Source organism: Otolemur garnettii, unplaced genomic scaffold (assembly GCF_000181295.1).
Source record: "Otolemur garnettii isolate 467f Iridium unplaced genomic scaffold, OtoGar3 scaffold00004, whole genome shotgun sequence".
NCBI classification, from domain to species: Eukaryota; Metazoa; Chordata; class Mammalia; order Primates; family Galagidae; genus Otolemur; species Otolemur garnettii.
Window position 1 is genome coordinate 35966791 of NW_003852399.1, and position 20020 is coordinate 35986810.

Here is a 20020-nt window from a genome sequence, read left to right on the forward strand (position 1 = left end):
GTTTATCAACTGGCCAATGGATCCACAAAATGTGCGACATCTATATCATGGAATATTATTCAGCAGTAAACTACTGAACATACTACTGATTCATGCTACAACCTGAAAAATATGATGCCAGGTCTAACAAGCTTGATGCAAAGTACCATACATTGTTATCATTCCATTAATATGAAATGCTCAGAAAAGGCAAATCTATGGGGAGAAAAACAGATTAGTGGTTGCCTGGAGTTACAGGTGAGAACAGGTGGTGAATACAAATGGATATGAGGAATTTTTCTAGGGTGATAGAAAAAATGAATTTTTTTTTTTTTTTTTTTTGAGACAGGGTCTTGTTCTGTTGCCCAGGCTAGAGTGCCATGACATCATCATAGCTCAGTACAACCTCAAACTCTTGGGCTCAAGCTATCTTCCTGCTTCACTCTGCTGAGTAGCTGGGATTACAGGTGCATGCCACCATACCTGAATAATTTTTCTATTTTTTATAGAGATAGGGCTTGGCTATGTTGCTCAGGCTGGTGGAAATGTTTTAATATTGAATTATGGTGATGGCTTGAAACTTGAAAAGTTCACTTGGCTTGAAACTGTAAAATTACCGAAAATCAATAAACATACTTAAAATAGATGAATTTTATAGTATACGAATTACACTTCAATGGAAATTTTAGCGACTACTTTGAGCTGGTCATTAAATTTGCATTATTTTTCAAGGAATATTTTATTCAAGGTATACAAACTACTTCTATAATTCAAAAGGTCCTGATTAAAATTGTGTACTCACTTAAGAAAGATGGTCTTTCGTCTGGATTTTGGGCCCATCCACTTTCTATTAGAGAGATCATAGTTGTTCGATGAGGTATATCAAATGGCAAACTTTCTTCACTGGTGTCAGGTCGATGTCCTTGTGACACACTATACATAATCTGCAAAGGATTGGTGACTTCTGCCAAAACAAACAGATTTAACTTCTTAGAAATTTATTGTGATCTAGTGTCTTAAATATATTCTAAAACTAACCAAAAGAAAATCAGGGAATCTTAAAATTTAAGAAATAATTTATTACCCCCCTTTCTGTAAAAAGAATATATATGTGTGTATATATATATATGTGTGTGTGTGTGTGTATAGACTTTGCCAAACTTGTCTATCTTCTATAGGAGAACTTTACATTCTCATCTCATTAATTCAGGGTTTGGCTGTGTAATTTGATTTGGTCAATGTAATAAGAGTAGAGCAAAGCTAAGTGAAACCTAGTAGAATGATGAAAGGCTACAGAATTACTATGTAATGTAAATAAGAAACAGATGTTTATTCCATAAGCTACTGAGATTTTGAGGTTGCTGTTAGTTATACAACAAGCTGACCAATATAAATCTCAAAATAATCCAGAGAATAAAATAGATTATTCTTCAATGTTTTTGGTCTTTACAGAATGAACAGTGATTAAATATTCATATAAAAAGTTTCATAGCTAGAATGGAATTTGGGAGATACTAATTCAAGACTCTCACTTTGTCTGTGCAAGGTGGCTCATGCCTATAATCCTAGCACTTTGAGAAGCTGAGGCAGAAAGATTGCTTGAGGTCAGGAGTTTGGGACCAGCCTGAGCAACACAGTGAGACACTGTCTCTGCAAAAATTAAGAAATCAGCTAGGCGTGGTGGTGTGCACCTGTAGTCACAACTACTTGGGAGGAGGGGGTGAGGCAGGAGATGACCTGAGCCTAGGAGCTTGAGGTTGCAGTGAGCTACGATGATGTCAGAGAAGTCTAGTCCTGGCAACAGAGAGAGAGCCTGTTTCAAAAAACAAAACAAAACATCCCAAACAAACAACCTCCCAACCCCCAAATAAAAATCCCTCTCATTCTGCAGATGACACAAATGAGAACTCAACAGAGCTAATTACTGTCAGAATAAGAATTAGAATGAAGAATTTTCTGATCCTTAATCCAGTATGCTCTCTAGTATACAGTGGATTCCCAGCTGATAAGTGGTATTTTCATTGCATGTTTTTCATAAAATGGATGGTAGGCATATTTAAAATAAGATGAGCTTCAGATAGTTCTGAGTATGGCCTACCAACATGATGTTATCTACTATAAGAAAATCCAAGCTTATTTACCTTCAAAAGGCTGTTTTCTGGATAACACTTCCCACATGATAACTGCATAGCTGTTTAAGATGAAAACATACACGTTACACATTACAAATTAACTCCGCATAATAAATTAAAAAGAGTACTATGAACTAGGATACCATTTCTGTAATTAATAAGGTAGTGAAATGCTATAGAAAGAATCGCTTATATAGCCAAGATGGTGGATGCTCATATAAAGTTTTATCTTGAAGAAAAATACTAAAGTTAATTTGAAGAACTAAGAAATTACTCTAATAAAAGCTTAAAGTTACATACAAGGAAAACTTTTTTGTGGATGATTTAACACTGGGTTTCATTCTTGAACATCCCGATAAGTCACATCCTCTAATTACCTGGTTATTATTTTTCATATAAAATAAAGAGCAATCATGGCTCTATTTAATTGACTCTTTCTGGTCTCAGTACAGTCTTCTCAGGTGGTAAAAATATTCTCTTCACAATTTAACTTCAGTACTCAATCACTTACTCAAGTTGCACAGATTTATGTTTAAGATAAATGATTAAATAGGATATGTGCACTGGACTTTTACTACATCATCAAATTAACTCTGCATTCAAAACGGACTCACGGAATTGATTAGGTACCAACACATTGTCTTAGTGGGAGAGAGAAGACTACAGAGGGAATTCCTACCCAAATAAAAGAATATTTTCTTTTTCCCTGACCAGGAACACTGACATTGAACATAAGGGCATAATTCACAAAATAAATGATAGATTTAAATTGGTCTGCTTTTATAGAAACAAACCGGTTTTCAAGAATTGTTGACTAGAACATGCTCTTTACCTTAGAAGATATATTTTCCCCCCTCCCGCAACATATAATTCAAAATGAACTAAGAATATCAGCAAACAGAATATATAAAAGACATTTATTCAGACAATAATGGGAATGTAAAAAACACCACACTGGGCAGGTACAGCCACTAACATGAATCAGCTGACATTGGATTTAATGAGAAGTAACAAAAATTAAAATCTTCTTGGAGGAGAGAGATACGTAATTTGAATATATAATTTTCTGGTAGAGATATATAGCCTTCATTTCTAAGATGATGCATTTTTACCAGGTTAATTTACTAAAGATAGCAAAAAGCTATTTTAAAGGGCTATAAAATGTGTTCATAGTAAATTTAGTAGGTCTGATTTTGCATTCATTGTTATGAAGAGACAAATGTAAGTCAGGAATGAGGTGAATCCTCCAAATCCCTAGTCCTATGCATTGCAAATTATCATCTTCCTTTCTTCTGGCCAAATAATGTCAATCAGAAACAACGTATTATGTTTGTTACTGCATTATGAGATTACAAGTAAATATATATGATCAAATCTTTTAAGTATTATGTTATAAATTGATACAACAAGAAGGTATGCTTTAAAAGTCTTTTTCTTTTTTTTACAGACAACTTGTTCTGTTGTCCGGGCTACAGTGCAGTGGTGTCATCATAGCTCACTGCAAATCTTCCTACTTCAGCTTCTTGAAGAGTTGGGACCACAGGCACGTGTCACCATGTCTGGCTTATTTTTTTTTTTTTTTTTTTTGTAGAGATGGGGTCTTGCTCTTGTTCAGGCTAGTGTTGAACTCCTGGCCTCAAGCAATCTTCCCCTTTAGCCTTCCAAACAAAGTGGTAGGATTACAGGTGTGAGCTACCACACCTAGCCTAAATGTTTTTTAAAAATGCAGAGGTTGCTTAAAGCAAGGTATTTTTAATTTGAAACACATTAATCACTGTGGCTTCTGTAGTTTATTTTTACCACAGTTATGAAAGAATAAAAATCATACTTTAAAATGTAGCTTCAAAGTCAACCCTGAGCAAAAGTGACTTTACTGTACCTGTAGATATCATGCTTGACACTGGCCCTTGACTTTTGTCCAGGTTCATAGTTTTCGGGTGGCATGTATATAATTGTCCCTCCTTCTGGGGCAGATTTGCTACTTCGTGATTGAGAGAGGGACATCAGGCGCCATTTTGATAAACCAAAATCTGCGATCTGCAAGGGAAAAGAGTGTAATTGAATTCAAAAGTTCTCTCTTTACAAACTCTAAGAATTGACTGTCTTTATGAATATTCATTGTATTAGATTGTATTAGATTGTATTAAGTATTAGATTGTTTATCAGAGGAAATGTTACATGTATTAATATTTTATTTCTATATATTCTACAGTTTCTTACAAAATTAAATTCCATACTGGTGAGCCGAACAACTCTAGATGCGATACATACTTAAAGTTAAGCACAACATAAAGAATTTCTTTTCTTGTTTTTTTATACTTTTTTATACAGACAGGGTCTCACTCTGTTGGCCAGGCTGGGACACTGGGCTTAAGCTATCCTCCTAAATCAGCCTCCTGAGCAGCTGGGATTATAGGAATGGATCATTATGTTTGGCTAATGTTTTTATTTTTTGTAGAGACAGGGTCTTGTTACATTGCCCAGGCTGGTAACCTGGCCCATCACAAATTTCAAAAGAGAGACTATGTTTTGAAAAATTAAAGACAAGTACTTTTTTGCCTGATTTTTAGATAAGTGTATATACTGAATACCTTACATTTTATGACAAGTGGCTTTCTAGTATATCCTTTCCAAATTCACCTGCTCCCAAAACTGAGAAGTCTATTTATCTCACATAATTGTCATTGGTCATTGTTTACAGCTCAGGTTTATATGGTCTTATTCATAATACCTTAAACATAGCATCTTCAAATTCTGTAATAAGCAAAATCTCCATAGTAAAGGTCAACATTATATAACTCATGCCCATTGCTAAAAACAGTAATCCAGTAGCAATAGTATAGTTAGTATGTAAGGAATGTTTATGTCCATTACAATGGTGCTTAAAAAATTAACAGTAACATATTTCATATTTCTGATCTGTCTCTTACAGTTTTGCTTCAATTGTATATCTGTGCAGACATTATATAATATCTTGAAACCCTTTAAATATTTAAGAGGTTCTTTATTTTTTTAAAAATGAAAGACAAAATGTAAGAACAAAAACAATATTTAGTGAACAAAGGGAGTATGGGAACTATTTAAAGAAACTTAAATTACTTAGAAGAGTATACTGTATACTTAAGAATTCAACAGAACCGAATGAACTCCATGTAGCATATCATTTTGAGTCAATTATTTAAGTCTTACATTTTTACTAATTTTAACAGAAAAAATGTTTATTAGCATTTAGATGAATTGAAGATAAAAAATGTTATGGCCCCCATCCCCAAAAAGGAGGAAATAAGTGAATCTTCACATGTTTACTATAATAAAAGAGTAAGTCTAAGAAAAAAATACACAAAGTCAAGAATATTTTAAGTTCTATTCATAGAGAAAAAGCATTTCCTGTTGACAGAGGAAAAAGAGAAAGTAGGGGTCAACAACTATTACTTTGTTTCTGATTTTTCTCTATTGAGAATAGTTTCTGCCACTGGGGTTGGTGACTCATGCCTATAATCCTGGCATTTTGGGGTGACCAGCCTGTGCAACATTGCTAGACTTCATCTTTACCAAAATAAATGAATGAATAAATGAATGAATGAATAAACAAAATAAAAATTAGCCAGGTGTGGCCGTGCACCTTTAGTCCCAGCTACTCAGGAGGAGTGCTTGAGCCCAGGAGTCAAGATTACAGTGAACTATGATCGTCTCCTGCTCTGAGATGAAGAAAGGAAAGTCCAAGGAGTTTGAAAGCTTATAAAATGCAAGTATCTTATATTTTAAGTTAGTGAGAGAACTTGCAAATACCTTCACAGGTATTAGTGTTCTTTGTGGGACAAAATGGAGGGGTACTACAGTATATCAGAAAACTAAAGTCAGTTTGATTTTTAAAAGGAAAAATATGTTGGTTTTGCAAATCTACGTACAGTAGGAGACCATCCTTAAACCCTGGTGTCTTAGTCCAACACTATGTGAAATCTCTTTTCTTTTCTTTTTATTTCTTATAGCATAACTATGTACATTAATGCAATCATGGGGCACAGTGTGCTGTTTTCATATACATTTTGAAGTACTCTCATCAAACTGGTTAATATAACCTTCATGTCATTCTCTTAGTTATTGAGTTAAGACATTCACACTCTGCTTTTAGAAAGATTCACTTGTACCCTTGTAAGATAAACCATAGAGGTGACCCCACCAATCACCCTCCCTCTGCCCGTCCACCCCCCTCGCTTTTCCTCTTCCACCCCCTTCCCATAATAGGCTATAATTAGGTTATGACATTCCTATAAAAGCTATGAATTAGTTTCAAAATAGGGCTGTGTACACTGGATACTTTTTCTTCCATTCTTGAGATACTTTGCTGAGAAGAACATTTTTTAATTCCATCCATATAAACATGAAGGAGGTAAAGTCTCCATCTTTCTTTAGGGCTGCATAGTATTCCATGGTGTACATGTACCACAATTTATTGATCCATTCGTGGGGCGATGGGCATGAAATCTCTTTTCTTTAAGGAACTAAATAAATCTCTTTTAAGAGGGAGGAGCCTTCCTAGCCTAATCAATTCTGTAAAGGCCTCACCTCTTAATAGAAGAATCACATTGGCAACACCTGAATTTTGGACGGGACACATTCACACTGCAGCATTCTCTTCCCAAAACCCTACTGCTCCCAAGGCCCTGCCACTCTGTGCCTGTGATGACTTGAAGATTTCTGAAATGCCTTTGGGATCATTCTCCCAAACTCCTGATGAGTGGCCCTTGGCTTCCTCGGTCCCTACTAATTCCGTCATCAAACAGTTGCTTGGCTACACATTTGGTTTTCTCTCCTAAAAATGATTTTTAATTCTTTATATGGCCAGGCTGAGAAATATGCAAATCCCTACTCTGCTTCCAACTTGATTCTAAACGTCAATAAACCACTCTTCCCTTTGGGCATGTTACTAAACTACACAGCGTCCTGAACACTTTGCTGCTTGGAGATTTCTTCTGCTAAATAGTTTAGTTGATCACTCTTAAGTTCTGTCTTCCAGAGTCCTGCAGCACAGGCATAAATCAACCGAGTTCTTGGTCACTTTACAGCAAGGATATCCTTTTATTCAGTTCCCAACACCTTGTCTCTCCTTTCCATCTGTGACGGAACAGCCTACATTGTTCATATTCTACCGACATTCTGCTCCTGACCACTCCAGTAATCTCCAAGAAGAATGTGGCTTTCTCTACGGCTCTTTCTTCTCCGGCGTCTCATCTTTCTTCTCCCCACTCTCACTAGCATCGTCCTTAATGCCCCATTCATGGCCATCTAGTCTTTTTCTGGCATTTACTTAAAAACGGTTTCAGTTTCTACCTGTTACCCAGTTTCAAAGCTGCGCCTACATTTTTAGGTAGTTGTTATAATCACACTCTACTTCTCTGGTACCAATTTCTATTCTCAGGCCATTTGTGTTGTTGTAACAGAACACCACAGATGAGGTCATTTATAACTAACAGAACTTGGTTTCTCACAGCTCCAGAAGCCGGGATGTGAAAAATCAAACCACAAATATTTGGTCTGGTGAGGGCCTTCTTGCTATGCCTCCATGTGGCAGGAGGCAGGCAGGCAAGCTAGCCAGAGGCTGGACAAACCCTTTTTTTTTTTTAAGGGCCTTAATCTCAATCACGAGGGAGAGAAAAGTCCTCATGGCCCAATCATCTTTTAAAGGCCCACCTCTTAAATGATCACACTGGTAACACCTAAATTTTGAAGGGGACACATTCAACCCATAGCACCTAGTTTAAAACAATTTAGAACAGTTTACAAAAGGGATAATCTGTAAGGGATTAGAAAATGAGAGCGCTAGTAAAAATTCATGAAAAATATATTAGATCAGTGGTCCATTTCAGACCTCACGTGATCTACCCCAAGGGTCTGGCACAATGCCTGGCACACAGTAGCTGCTCCACAAATATTTAATGAGCAAAGAATGACTAGTTTCATTTTCTTTTTTAACAGTATTACTACTGTCAGAGAGTAAATAAAAAAATGGTTTGTGTATTATAAAATATTTTTGATGCACTTGAATAGTATTAATAACACTGTCACTTATAAGTTATGAAGCCTATCTTGTGTATAGAGAAAATCAGGAATTCGCTAATTTGTTCATTCAAGTAATCATTATTGAATGCTTCTATATGGCATGCACTGGGCACATGGCAGTTAACAAAAGACCAAACTTCTGTCATCGTGGGGCTGACATTCTCATTGTGAGAGATGGAATAAATAAATATGTTAATAAAAAATAGTATGTCAAGTGGTAAAAAATACAGTGGAAAAGCATAAACAAGGAAAACGAATAGAGAGGAAGTAGGTGGGTGCGTATAGGAAGGCCACTTTGATAACGAGGGTAAGGAAGGTGATTGAGTAAACCATGAGAATATCTGGGAAAAGCAGGTAAGCTAAGACGTTCATAATATTCCTATGACAGAATAGAAAAATGTGGGCTGTATGATATCACTTTTAGGAGTATTCTAAACAAAGCGAATCAGAAGTCTCCAAAAGTGCTGATTAACAGAAGAATCGATACTGACCTGGAGGGAGGCTCTCAGGGTCATGTTGGACAGATAAGATCTGAGCTCTGTACTAGTTAATACCTAACCACGACTTAAACTTAGAAAAAACTACCTAATTAAATTTGAGGATGAAGCTGGAAGAAAACTTAAAACCAATCGGACTACAGAAACAATGTCCAAAAAGTTCTTAAGAGGCTAAACTCATTGCTCCAAGCTAACAAGATAAAATCTGATGATATCCAGAAAGTACTCTGTAAAGTGCCTGAAAAGGAGAACCTCTCAAAGTTTTTGTTAAGGACAGTTTAAATGGTGTGATATATAGAACTGCCTCTGAAGGCTGATGGATTATTAAGGAACTCATGAGAATTTGGGGCCAAGTATCATTCATTTCTATACTCATCAGACTACACCAAGAGTAGTATTTTGATCAGTTCTGAGGATTGAAAGTTAAGAGAAATTTAAACAAACATGCATCTACATAACATCAGGGATTACGAGTATTTAGTAGGGAAAAGGACAAAACGCAAGAGTGTCTGAGAGGTGGGAGAGAAAAACTGTCTACAAATATTTGAAGGGCTGTGCTATGGAAGTAGAATTGTCTTTTACTCAGTCTGTCACAGAAGTTGAACTAGGACCAACAAGTGGAAGCAGCCAAGAAAAATCTTAGCCTCTTTACATTTAAGTAAGAATGTTAAGATTCCTGTCACAGGATAACCGCCTTTGAAGATAAGGACTGTTGCAGCGAAGACTCAGAGGACAAGCTGACCATTAAAGTACATGTACCTGATGGTTCTATAACTAATACCACAGATTAGTTCCCCCCCCCTCTTTTTTTTTTTTGGCTGGGGCTGGGCTTAAACCTGCCACCTCCAGCATATGAGGCCGGTGCCCTACTCCTTTGAGCCACAGGTACCGCCCTCTCTTTTTTTTTTTTGTTAGCAATCTTGAGGTGGAAGCTTGCTTCTCCTTGCCTTCCCCTACCATTTTATTCTAGGGAAAGCAAGTATCTTCAATGAAGATTTATTTTTTCGCTTAACTTTTTCTCACATTTTTGTTTTAACTTTTCTGTTTTTTCTCCATTATTTATTTCTTTGATCATTTTTAATATTCATAATAATCTGATCTGTATTATAAGATGCATAGCAAAATAATACATAAAAACATAGTGAATTATGTTTAGTGTTAATTCCTGAGCAACTACTTTTTATTTACTGTCATCAGAGGGCAACTTTGCAGTCACTGGCAGATCTGTTGTCCTCAGCACTTAAGTCTTGTATCTTAATACAGAAATTAATTTAAAATGAATCATAGATTTAAACGTATAACATAAAACTATAAAATTTTTAGAAGATAATATAGAAGAAAATCTTCAGTACCTAAAGCTTGGTGAAGAGGGCTTAGATGTGACAGCAAAGGCATGAGCCACAAAAGTAAAAAAAAACCCTAATAAACTGGATTTCATCAGAATTTAAACTTTTCCTCTGTGAAAGCCATTGTTAAAAGGATGAAAAGACAAAACTACAAACTAGGAGGATATGTTTGCAAACTACATATCTGATGAAGGACTCATGCTTCAATTAATATAGAATTCGCATAACACTACAGTAAAACCCCAAAGAATCCAATTAGAAAATGGGCTTATGACATGGAAACATTTCATCAAAAAGAATGGATGGTAAATTAGAATATGAAAAGGTATTCAACATCATTAGCTTTCAGGAAAATGCAAATGAAGACTATGATGAGACATTGCTATGTAAGCATTATAACAGCTAAATAAAAAACAGTGATAATACCAAATGCTGGTGAGGATGCAGAAAAGCTGCATCTCTCATAAATTGCTGGTGGAAAGTAAAATGGGCCAGCCACTCTGGAAAATAGTTGGATAGTTTCTTAAAAAACTAAACACACCCTTACCACATAAATCAGCAGTTGTACTTTGGGGCACTGATTTATCCCAAAGGAATGAAGACTTGTGTTTACTTATAAAGCTACATAGAATTGTTCACAGCACTTTTATTATAATTGCCAAAAATTGAAAAGAACCAAAATGTTCTTCCATAAGTGAATGTTTACGTAACTGTTGTACACCCATACCATGGAATACTATTTATTAATAAAAACCAACCATTGATACAAGCAACCACTTAAGATGGAGCTCAAGGGCATTATGTGAAGTGAACAAAGCTAGTCTCAAAATACCATGTATTATATGATTCCATTTATATAGTATTCTCAAAATGAGAAAATTACAGAAATGGAGAAGAGGTTAATGGTTCTTAAGATAAGGAATGGTAGAAGGGAGAAGGTGAGTGTGACAACCCCAAAGAGGCAGGTGGCCTGAGTGATGTCTTCGTGGTATGGAACAGTACAGTACCTGGATTGCTGTGATGGTTACACAAATCTACACATGTAGTAAAGTGACACACAATTCCCTACAACCTTTATACATACCAATGTCAAATTCCTAGCATTGAAATTGTGCTATAATTACGTGTCATGTAACCATGGGGTAAAGTAAGTGAAGGATGCATGGAACTTCTCTGTATTTATTATCTTTGCAACTTCCTGTGAATTGATAAGTTTGAAATAAAAAGTAAAGGGGAAAAAAAAGGTAATCTTGGCAATTGATTAAGAAACACAGTATCTCTGTGTTCTGTACCATACTCTATCTTTGTCTAGGAACAACTAAGTCACTGCACAGGAAGGGGGACTGAGGACAGGAAACAGGGGCTTACAGAAAAGGGAGTGGTCTTAGACTGGCTAGGTAGAAGAAATAACTAAACAGTCTTTTCAAAATCATTCAGTGTGAGGATACAGATAAGCTTTTTTATTATAATTACCTTAACATGAAATTCATTATCCAATAAGATATTCTGAGTCTTCAAGTCATGATGAAGTAAAGGAGGATTCATGTTGTGTAGGTAATTTACTCCAAGTGCAATTTCGTGCAGGATGCGAAACCTCAACGGCCAAGCAACGTCAGGATATTCAGTTTTCTTTATGCATATTAAAAAAAAAAAAGAAAAGTAGCCCAATTTTCACTTAGACAATTAAACATTCCACAAGGAAATATGCATAAAGTTAAAACATATGTGTGCATTTTCATAACAGCATTACTTTCATATTGGTTAACATTCTTACATCTTACTGTCCTGACTCTATGGAGAAAACGATAACATTACAGTACCAATACTTCATTTCATTTTATGTTATTCATGCAACTACAAGCTATTGGGTCTTTTTTCTTCAACTGACACAGATATCAATTATTCTGCATCTGCAGATAGCCAGACACAAACATCTATATTCCTATTTACCTCCCCATTCTAAGTTTTAGTCATTTTTGTCTCTAAACCTATATAATAAGCCACATTTACAACATGGTATTTTATATTTCCTGGTACTTATAATTTATATCCATCTGGACTTTCTTAAAATAAATGTTTTAATGTAGCTTCCCGGGAGAATGAACAGACTCAGAAAGATCAAGACAATTTTAAAAGATTGACAATGAATCACCAGGCACAATGTGCCGGGTACATTTTTCTGAATGCTACGCAAAGTTTTCTATAAATGGGTCAGCTTATAGTTCAGTGATCATCCTGGCAAGGGAGTGGCTCAATATTTTAGATTGTTTGTTTTTAAATTTTTTTCAATCAATTTCGCCAAGTTGGGGGAGGATGCTTCCAGATAAATCAGCCCACTCTAAATAACACAACTTAGAAACCAAATGTAACACAAAAGATTAATGTGGAACATAACTTCCTTGGATGTATACAGATAGCATTCCCCTAGAGAAACTGAATCTTGTAATCTATAGAAAATGTAGCTTTTTCTAAACTATGCAGTTTAAAGTAGTAACCAGGTCTCTCTTTGTAGCACGGAGTGTTATACAGCAGCTTGTGTTCTAGAGGAGTGCTCACTGCCTATTGTACGATTTCTTCCAGGAGATAGCAACCCCTCTGGGGAAGGCTGTAGAATTTCCAGTGGACTCTAATTGGGTGCCAGATTATCTACAGAGGTGGGGGAATAAAATATTAGATTTCCACTTATATTAGTTTCTCAAAAAAATAAAAAAGAGTAGGGCCAGCACCTGTGGCTCAAAGGAGTAGGGCATCGGCCCCATATGCCAGAGGTGGCCGGTTCAAACCCAGCCCCAGCCAAAAACTGCAATAAAATAAAATAAAATAAAGGTACTTTATTAATATTTGTATCTTGATTACTGTAGTGGTTACACAAATCTTACAGACTGACGCCAGTTCCTGTGACCACCCCTTTTTCAGGTGGTCACAAGTCATGAGTAGAAGAAGGTAACGGATTCTGAAACAAAGGGGAAGTTACTCCATGACTGGCTGACAGTGACAACCACTTTCCTCCAGTCACTCAGAGAGCACCATTATGTATTATTATTTAAGACTGTTCACTAATTGGATATTCAGATGATCACTCAGTTTTAACTAAATTAACCTTACAAAATGTATCAAGTAGTTTATAAAAATATTTCCTGAGAGAAACTGCAGATTAGGGATAATATACATATTAGTAATGTAACTCACGCAAACAACAATAAGATAGTACACGTATATTGAGAAGGAGAGCTCCTGACTTTGCTTACTGATGGACTTCACAATCAAAGCCACAGTTGCTGGTTGAGAAAAGAGTGATTGGCTTATTATGCTACTGTCTGTTATTAGAAAAGCTAATGCATTTGGTACTCACAGACAATTAATTTGGCCTGCTAATTTAAAACTTCATGAACTGGTATTAGAAACATTAAATTTGAATCCTAAATTGTTATCCATGTGAAATAAGTGCTCAGTTTGGGCTGCACATGTACTAAAACTGCAACAGTGGACAGGATTAGCACGGCCCCTGAGCAAGGATGACACGCAAATCCACAAATCGCTCCATGTAAATAATTTTTTAAATGTACAAAATAAATAGTCAGTTGTATAATGTGTAAAGTTTGCCTTTTCTTTTTTCCATTCCTACCTACATAATCCCCATATGGATACTGTAATTGAGCATCAATGTCAGGAACAGTAACCCAAGCAAAATAATCTAGGTCCCTTAGAATATGGGGCCTGGGGTGGTGCCTGTGGCTCAAGGAGTAGGGTGCCGGCCCCATATGCCGGAGGTGGCAGGAAAAAAAAAAAAAAAGAATATGGGGCTGACGCTCTAGTATTTTTACTAACATAAAAAAGCCATAAAAGGTAAAATTTTACCCCGTGACTGATTTTTATTACTCTCACTTTGATTCACTTATGTACCCTCAAATAAGCTTATCAACTATGAAACCAAAGTACTATACAGTCTGAATAACAGAAACGGTAATTATAGTCACTCAAACTGTGTCATACTTACCCTATGTAGGAGTTCATTTAATGATCCATTTGGCATGTATTCAGTAACTATTCCCAGAAATTCAGGCTCATTGCAAATTCCCAAAATTGGAAGAATGTAACTAAATCTGGCTTTGTGTAAAATTTCAGCTTCCCTTAGAACATCATTTCTTTCACTAGGAAAAGAAAATGTACAATTAGTTCAGGTAATGACAAATACAGAATTATCATGCTTATAAGATTAATTAATCCTGTACTTTTTCATTAAATAGCTACATGACCACATGTAAATTATGCAACTTCTCTGTACCTTAGTTTCATTATATTAAAATAGGGATAACACCTACCCTCTATATTCTATAGGTCTGTTTAGAGATCAAAATAACTTCTATAAACCATAGACAGATAAAAGTGCTATACACAGGTTATTATTATTGTACTTTTCCTAGGAAAGGAACACAGTGTTAAAGTAAATTTAAAAAGCTTATCTATGTTAGAATAATTGGTGCTTGAACTAATTAAACTGTTACAATTATGTTGTATTAAAACGAATCAATTAGAATATTACATTAAATTTTATGGGTGCATACCATGTAACATTTTCCCAGAAGCCTGTTACAAAGTTTAAATGCTATAGATTTAAATAAATAGATGATAATAGCTACATAGACATCAGTAAAATTTAGCCATGATATACTAGAACTCAGGAAGGGAACATTGTGAACAGGTAAATTCTTATAACAGACTCCTGGGGCAACTCTGGATCCAGGTTCATTTGCTTATTCTTGCAAAGAACAAATATTTAACTTTTATTATAAATAAAGAACTATGCTAAGCATTGTGGAGAATATAAAAATAAAAAAATATAGTCTTTGCCTTCAAGTTGCTCAGAAATCTTAAAAAAAAAAAAAACCATAAAGCAGAATGTGAGAAGTCCCCCCCCCAAAAGAAAGGAACACCAGACAAATCATGGGAAATTCAGAGAAGAGTAAATCTGGACCCAGGGGAGTCACCACAGTCTTTAGAAAAACAGGATTTCAGCTGTACCTTATAGATGGATAGAATTTCAACAGTGGAAAGAGGGCATCTAGGATGGCTGATTTCTCCCGGAAAGGAGAGGAAGGGAGGGAACTTGCCTTTGTTTTTCACCTGTGTACCCCTTGGACTTAGAACGGTGCCTAGCACACAGTAATATAGCAGATGTCTAATAGATACTTATCAAATGAATTCAAGAAGTTAAAAAGTGAAGGCTATGTTTGGGAAACTGTAAACTGTTTAATATGAATCAGCATATATAATAGAAAAGGAGTGAAGGTGAATAAGGTAGGGTTGGGCTGTATCTCAAAGTCTTAAAGCCAAGTTAGGGTGGTTTAACTTTATTTGGTTGGCATTGAGTTGTAACTGAAGGACTTTTTAAAAATATATATATACAGAATGTACTTATATTTAATGTACTTTTATTTTATTTGTTTTTTTGAGACAGACTCTCACTTTGTCATCCTTGGTAGAGTGCCATGATGTCATAGCTCACAGCAATCTCAAACTCTTGGGCTCAAGTGATCTTCTTGCCCCAGCCTACTGAGTAGCTCATCACAATGTCCAGCTAGATTTTCCATTTTTACTAGAGACAGGGTCTTGCTCTTGCTCAGGCTGGCCTTGAACTTCTGAGCTCAAGCAATCCACCTACCTGAGCCTCCCAGAGAGCTAGGATTACAGGTGTAAGGCATCATGCCTAGTCTATTTATTTATTTTTTTAAGAGACATGAGGTCTTGCTATGTTGCCCAGTCTGGACTTGAACCCCTGGGCTCATGTGATCCTCTCACCTATGAGAGAATCAGCCTCCTGAGTACCTGGGACTACAAATAGTGCCCAGCATAACTGGAGGTTTTTGAGCAGCAGAATGATAGTAGAACAAAATTTTAGGATTGTTAACTTGGTAATAAGGTAGAGTTTGAAAGTCACGTCAGGGGATTTTTAACACTGGTCAAGATGTGAAGTAGTAAGAATCTAAAACTATGAAGGTAGTAGTTGAAATAGGGGGGTTAAAAGGCCCATGTTGTAGTGACTGACTGAATGTGAGGAATTTAAAACAAAAATGGAAGTAAATTGGCAGTGTCATCACATTTTACTACAGATGACTACATATTGGTAGTACCAAAAATAGAAGTAGAAATGGTTCCAGGAGAAACTTTTCAACCCCCCAAGTTCTAGATGAATGGCTACTGAAATAAAAAGACCAACAGACAGTCTAGACCAGACTATGAGGCCTGCTTTAAGCACAAGCCAAAACCAAAATGTTAGTCGTTTATTTTTTTAATAGGTAATATATGTTCCAAAATTCAAGACTAACAGAAAGGCATAAGATGAAAAGCTTCTTTCTCTCTGTCTTTTAATCACTGAATAACCCAACTGTGAGGAAACCAATTATATCAGTTTGTGAGACCTGTTTTAATTAAACTTATACTCCCGACGTTGGAACAATTCCATACCTGCCTCAAGAAATGTGGGCCAACAAGACACAGAGGATGAGCCTGAAGATTCCTGGATACTGAGAAAGAAGTAAAGAGCGGCATGCCACAGAAGTCTCATTGATACTGATACGCCATGTCCTCCTCCCATTAGAGCATGAGGCATCCTTCCTTTCACTGTGACCCTATGATGTGTCAGCCACTTTACAAGCACTATCATGCGAAGCTCAACCCTGTCAAGTGTGTTTCATTATCAACACTTTATTTATGAGGGTTTGGAGGCTCAGAAAAATTGATAATTTTCTATAGCCACACCAACAATAAGTAGCAGGTTTGAGTCCAATTTGAATTTTAGACATGGGACTCTAAAGCCTGTGTTTCTTCTACTCCATTGAATGATCAGAAAAGTTAGTTGGAAAATTTTCAGAAGTAAAAATATAAAACACAGCTTCTATGGACATATCACTAAAATGACCCAACTCAAAATTTCAATTAAAAAAAATTTCTAATTGACAGGATATTTCAAAAGCCAAATAAACTCCACTGCTCATCACACGTAGGAAGATTGTTGGGCAAGATCTACTCACTGGAGGGAAGTCAGGTTATGGAGAATGATTCACCAATCACTAAAATAGGAACACGTAACATCACATAAACTTATTTTTCTTTCAGGTGATCCCAAAGAACAATGCAAACATTAGCCATACCAGAGCCCATGCAGTACACGTGTTTATTATTCCTACTTTACATGTGAGGAAATAGACACCCTGTGAGTCAACCGCATAGCCTATTCCTATGCTCAGACTGCATAAATACTGCTAGTGTTAAGACCTTACGTAACACACTGGAGAAAAGAATGTGATGTAGTAATCCCAGAGTGTTTCACTCATCTCACAGCTTCTTTTAAGACAGAATTACTTCCTACCCAATTAAGTGAAGAATATTAGACTATGAAAATTGTTAATGAGCATGGGAAGGAAACTCCCTCCTCAGTCCTTGGTCACCAAATGGCACAACGTTTAGATAAATCAAATTCTTGAGCAGCAGCGTCCCAAATGGGAGGATCAATTGGACGCCAATGGGTCCATCCATGCTACATTTCCATGAACTATCTGCATAGTTTTTTCTAGAATATAACTACCTTGTAAAGTCGACAACATTCACATACACACACTTGCCCAGCACCTGCTCCACAGAAAATTAGGCCCAGAGTAAACAGACACCACGCTGTGTTTAGCACTGAACTTGAACTAGGGTGTACACAGTGTGGAAGAAATCTCTATAAGTGTCCCAAATCTACTGTGCCATCCAGTCCATCCAAACCTGATAGCGAGAGGTAACAAAGAAAAGCCACAGCCTTTGGCAGAGTTGAAGCTGAGGCATTATCTGACACTGGATACTAACAGCCTTTAGACAATCGCAGCATCTGCGATGATGTATTTGACACCATTTGATATATAGGGAGAAGGGAAGGATGCAGTCACAGACGTTAACTTCCTAAGGGATTGAAAACACGCTTTAGTTAAATCGTTTTCGGAAGGAAAATACACAAAACTAGTGACCAGACCAACTGACAAATACACACAGTCACGAATTTACATTCCAAAAATTGGAATGTTTCTCTGGAAACAGAAACTTACCTTCCCTGAAAACCGGCACAAACCAGATGTGAGAGACATTCCCCGATTTTGGCCATCTAACACTCTTTTGATTCAATTTATTGTAAGAAAAGTAACACACATTTCCTCTAGGGACAGACTTCTCTGCAAGAGTGGGAAGAACTGAACTGCTAATGCTGAACTTGATATTTAAACTGCTAATGTCGATTTTGATATTTAAACTTTCATGACAAAACATAGTAAACCACAAACAATAAAAAGCTCAAACCAAAATATCCTAGACTCTAAGCAGTGCTGTCCAAGAAGCATGTAGTGCAAACCACACGTGTACCATTCTAAATTTTCTACTGGTCACATTTAAAAAAGAAAAACACATGAATTTTAACATCTTATATGAGTTAAATATCACTTCACCATACAATCAATATACAAATACTAATAAAGTATTACAAGTTTTTAAAATTGCTACTAAGTATCCAAAATCCAGTGTGTATACACTTACAGCGCATTTCCGTTTGGATGGCCACATTTCTTTTTTTTTTTTTTTTTTTTTTTGAGACAGAGCCTCAAGCTGTCCCCCTGGGTAGCGTGCCGTGGCATTACAGCTCACAGCAACCTCCAACTCCTGGGCTCAAGCGAGTCTCCTGCCTCCGCCTCCCAAGCAGCTGGGACCACAGGCGCCCGCCACAAAGCCTGGCTATTTTTTGGTTGCAGCCGTCATTGTTGTTTGGCGGGCCCGGGCTGGGGATTCGAACCCGCGACCTTAGGTGTACGTGGCTGGCGCCCTAGCCGGTTGAGCTATAGGCGCCGAGCCTGGATGGCCACATTTCAACCGCTCGAGAGCCACCTGCCGCTAAGAGCTACCTACTGGACAGTGCCGCCCTACCGCCCATTTCCCCCAAAAAGGGAAATATTAAAGCAAACACAACGCCCCCCACTATATAAACACGCATCAGTATCAATAAACTGGGCGCTGAGAGTTGGACTGTGATTGCTGATTTTTGGAATATGGAGAAGACGCTAGGAGAGCAAGAGAGAGGAAGGTCGCGGGCAGGAGACGTGAGCGGAGGAATGTGACTGTCCCCTCTCTCCGGAGAAGTCGGTCGTCCCTCCAGGCCAGCCCCACGCTCGGATTGCCTCGGGGTGGATGGGACGGCCCTCAGTGGTCACTGCCATCCGGGCTCTAGAGCGCGCTAGCCCTGGGCAGGGTAGGGAGATGCGGCGGAGCTGGGGACTCTGCCGGGAACTCCGGCGGCGCCCTACCTGTCGAGCACCGGGGTGTGGATGTGCAGGTGCTTCACGGCCACCTGAACGCGCCAGTCTGCGTGGCGGGCGGACGACACGGTGCCCGAGGCGCCGCGGCTCAGGTAGCGCAGGTCTGCGAGCTTGCGGTAGGGGATGGTGGGCAGGGCGCTGCAGATGGTCCCGTCGTCCATGGTGGCCGCGGCGTGGGCGCTCAGGCCGCCCGCCGGGTCCTGGGAGCCGGGGGCCGAGTCCGCCCCTGAGCGAGCGAGGCCGCCGGGCCCTTCCTGCCCCGGGAGCCTAGGTCACCAGGCCGCCCATTCCCCGGGGGGCCCAGGCGGCCCCTGCTTCTCCGGGGCCCGAGCAGACTCTCGGAGGGAACCGGGTCAAGTCTGCGGCGCCGCGGCGCGCCGAGGAGGAGCTTCCTCTCGCCGCCGCGGCCCTCCCAGGCGCGCCCGCCGCCGAGCCCGGCCGGCCGAGCTCCGCCCTCCCCAAACTTCTCAGGCGACGTCGGCGGCTGTCGCAGCCGCCTCAGGCCGGGATCCTCCGCACGTCGCGCCGCCCACGCCGAGGCTTGGGGCTCTGGGACCGTGGGAGACGCAGCCGGGGGCCGCGCCTTTTGTCTGCTCTCCGCCCCCCCAACCCCAGTCTCCTAGTGTGGAAAAGTTTTCCATCTGGGAAAGCCCCTCTTTCCCGCCTTT

General features: G+C 38.3%; 1 protein-coding gene and 1 non-coding gene across 4 annotated transcripts in view; one reads left to right on the forward strand and one right to left on the reverse strand.

Moving 5' to 3' along the window:
- The window catches only part of RIPK2 (receptor interacting serine/threonine kinase 2), a 31820-nt gene extending 12068 nt beyond the window's left edge, over positions 1 to 19752 (reverse strand). For all 3 annotated transcript variants that reach the window (XM_012809813.2, XM_023517908.1, XM_023517907.1), the window contains exons 1-6: positions 19341 to 19752; positions 14012 to 14165; positions 11488 to 11643; positions 3991 to 4148; positions 2121 to 2170; positions 782 to 943 (exon numbers count right to left, since the gene is read on the reverse strand). In XM_012809813.2, the coding sequence (XP_012665267.1) occupies positions 782 to 943; positions 2121 to 2170; positions 3991 to 4148; positions 11488 to 11643; positions 14012 to 14165; positions 19341 to 19513 (853 nt within the window). In that variant the 5' untranslated portion in view covers positions 19514 to 19752. The remainder of the gene's footprint in view (positions 1 to 781; positions 944 to 2120; positions 2171 to 3990; positions 4149 to 11487; positions 11644 to 14011; positions 14166 to 19340) is intronic.
- On the forward strand, positions 13459 to 13564 carry LOC111728053. The gene has a single exon (XR_002775465.1). It is a non-coding gene; the product is annotated as a U6 spliceosomal RNA (small nuclear RNA).
- Positions 19753 to 20020: the final 268 nt, after the last annotated feature.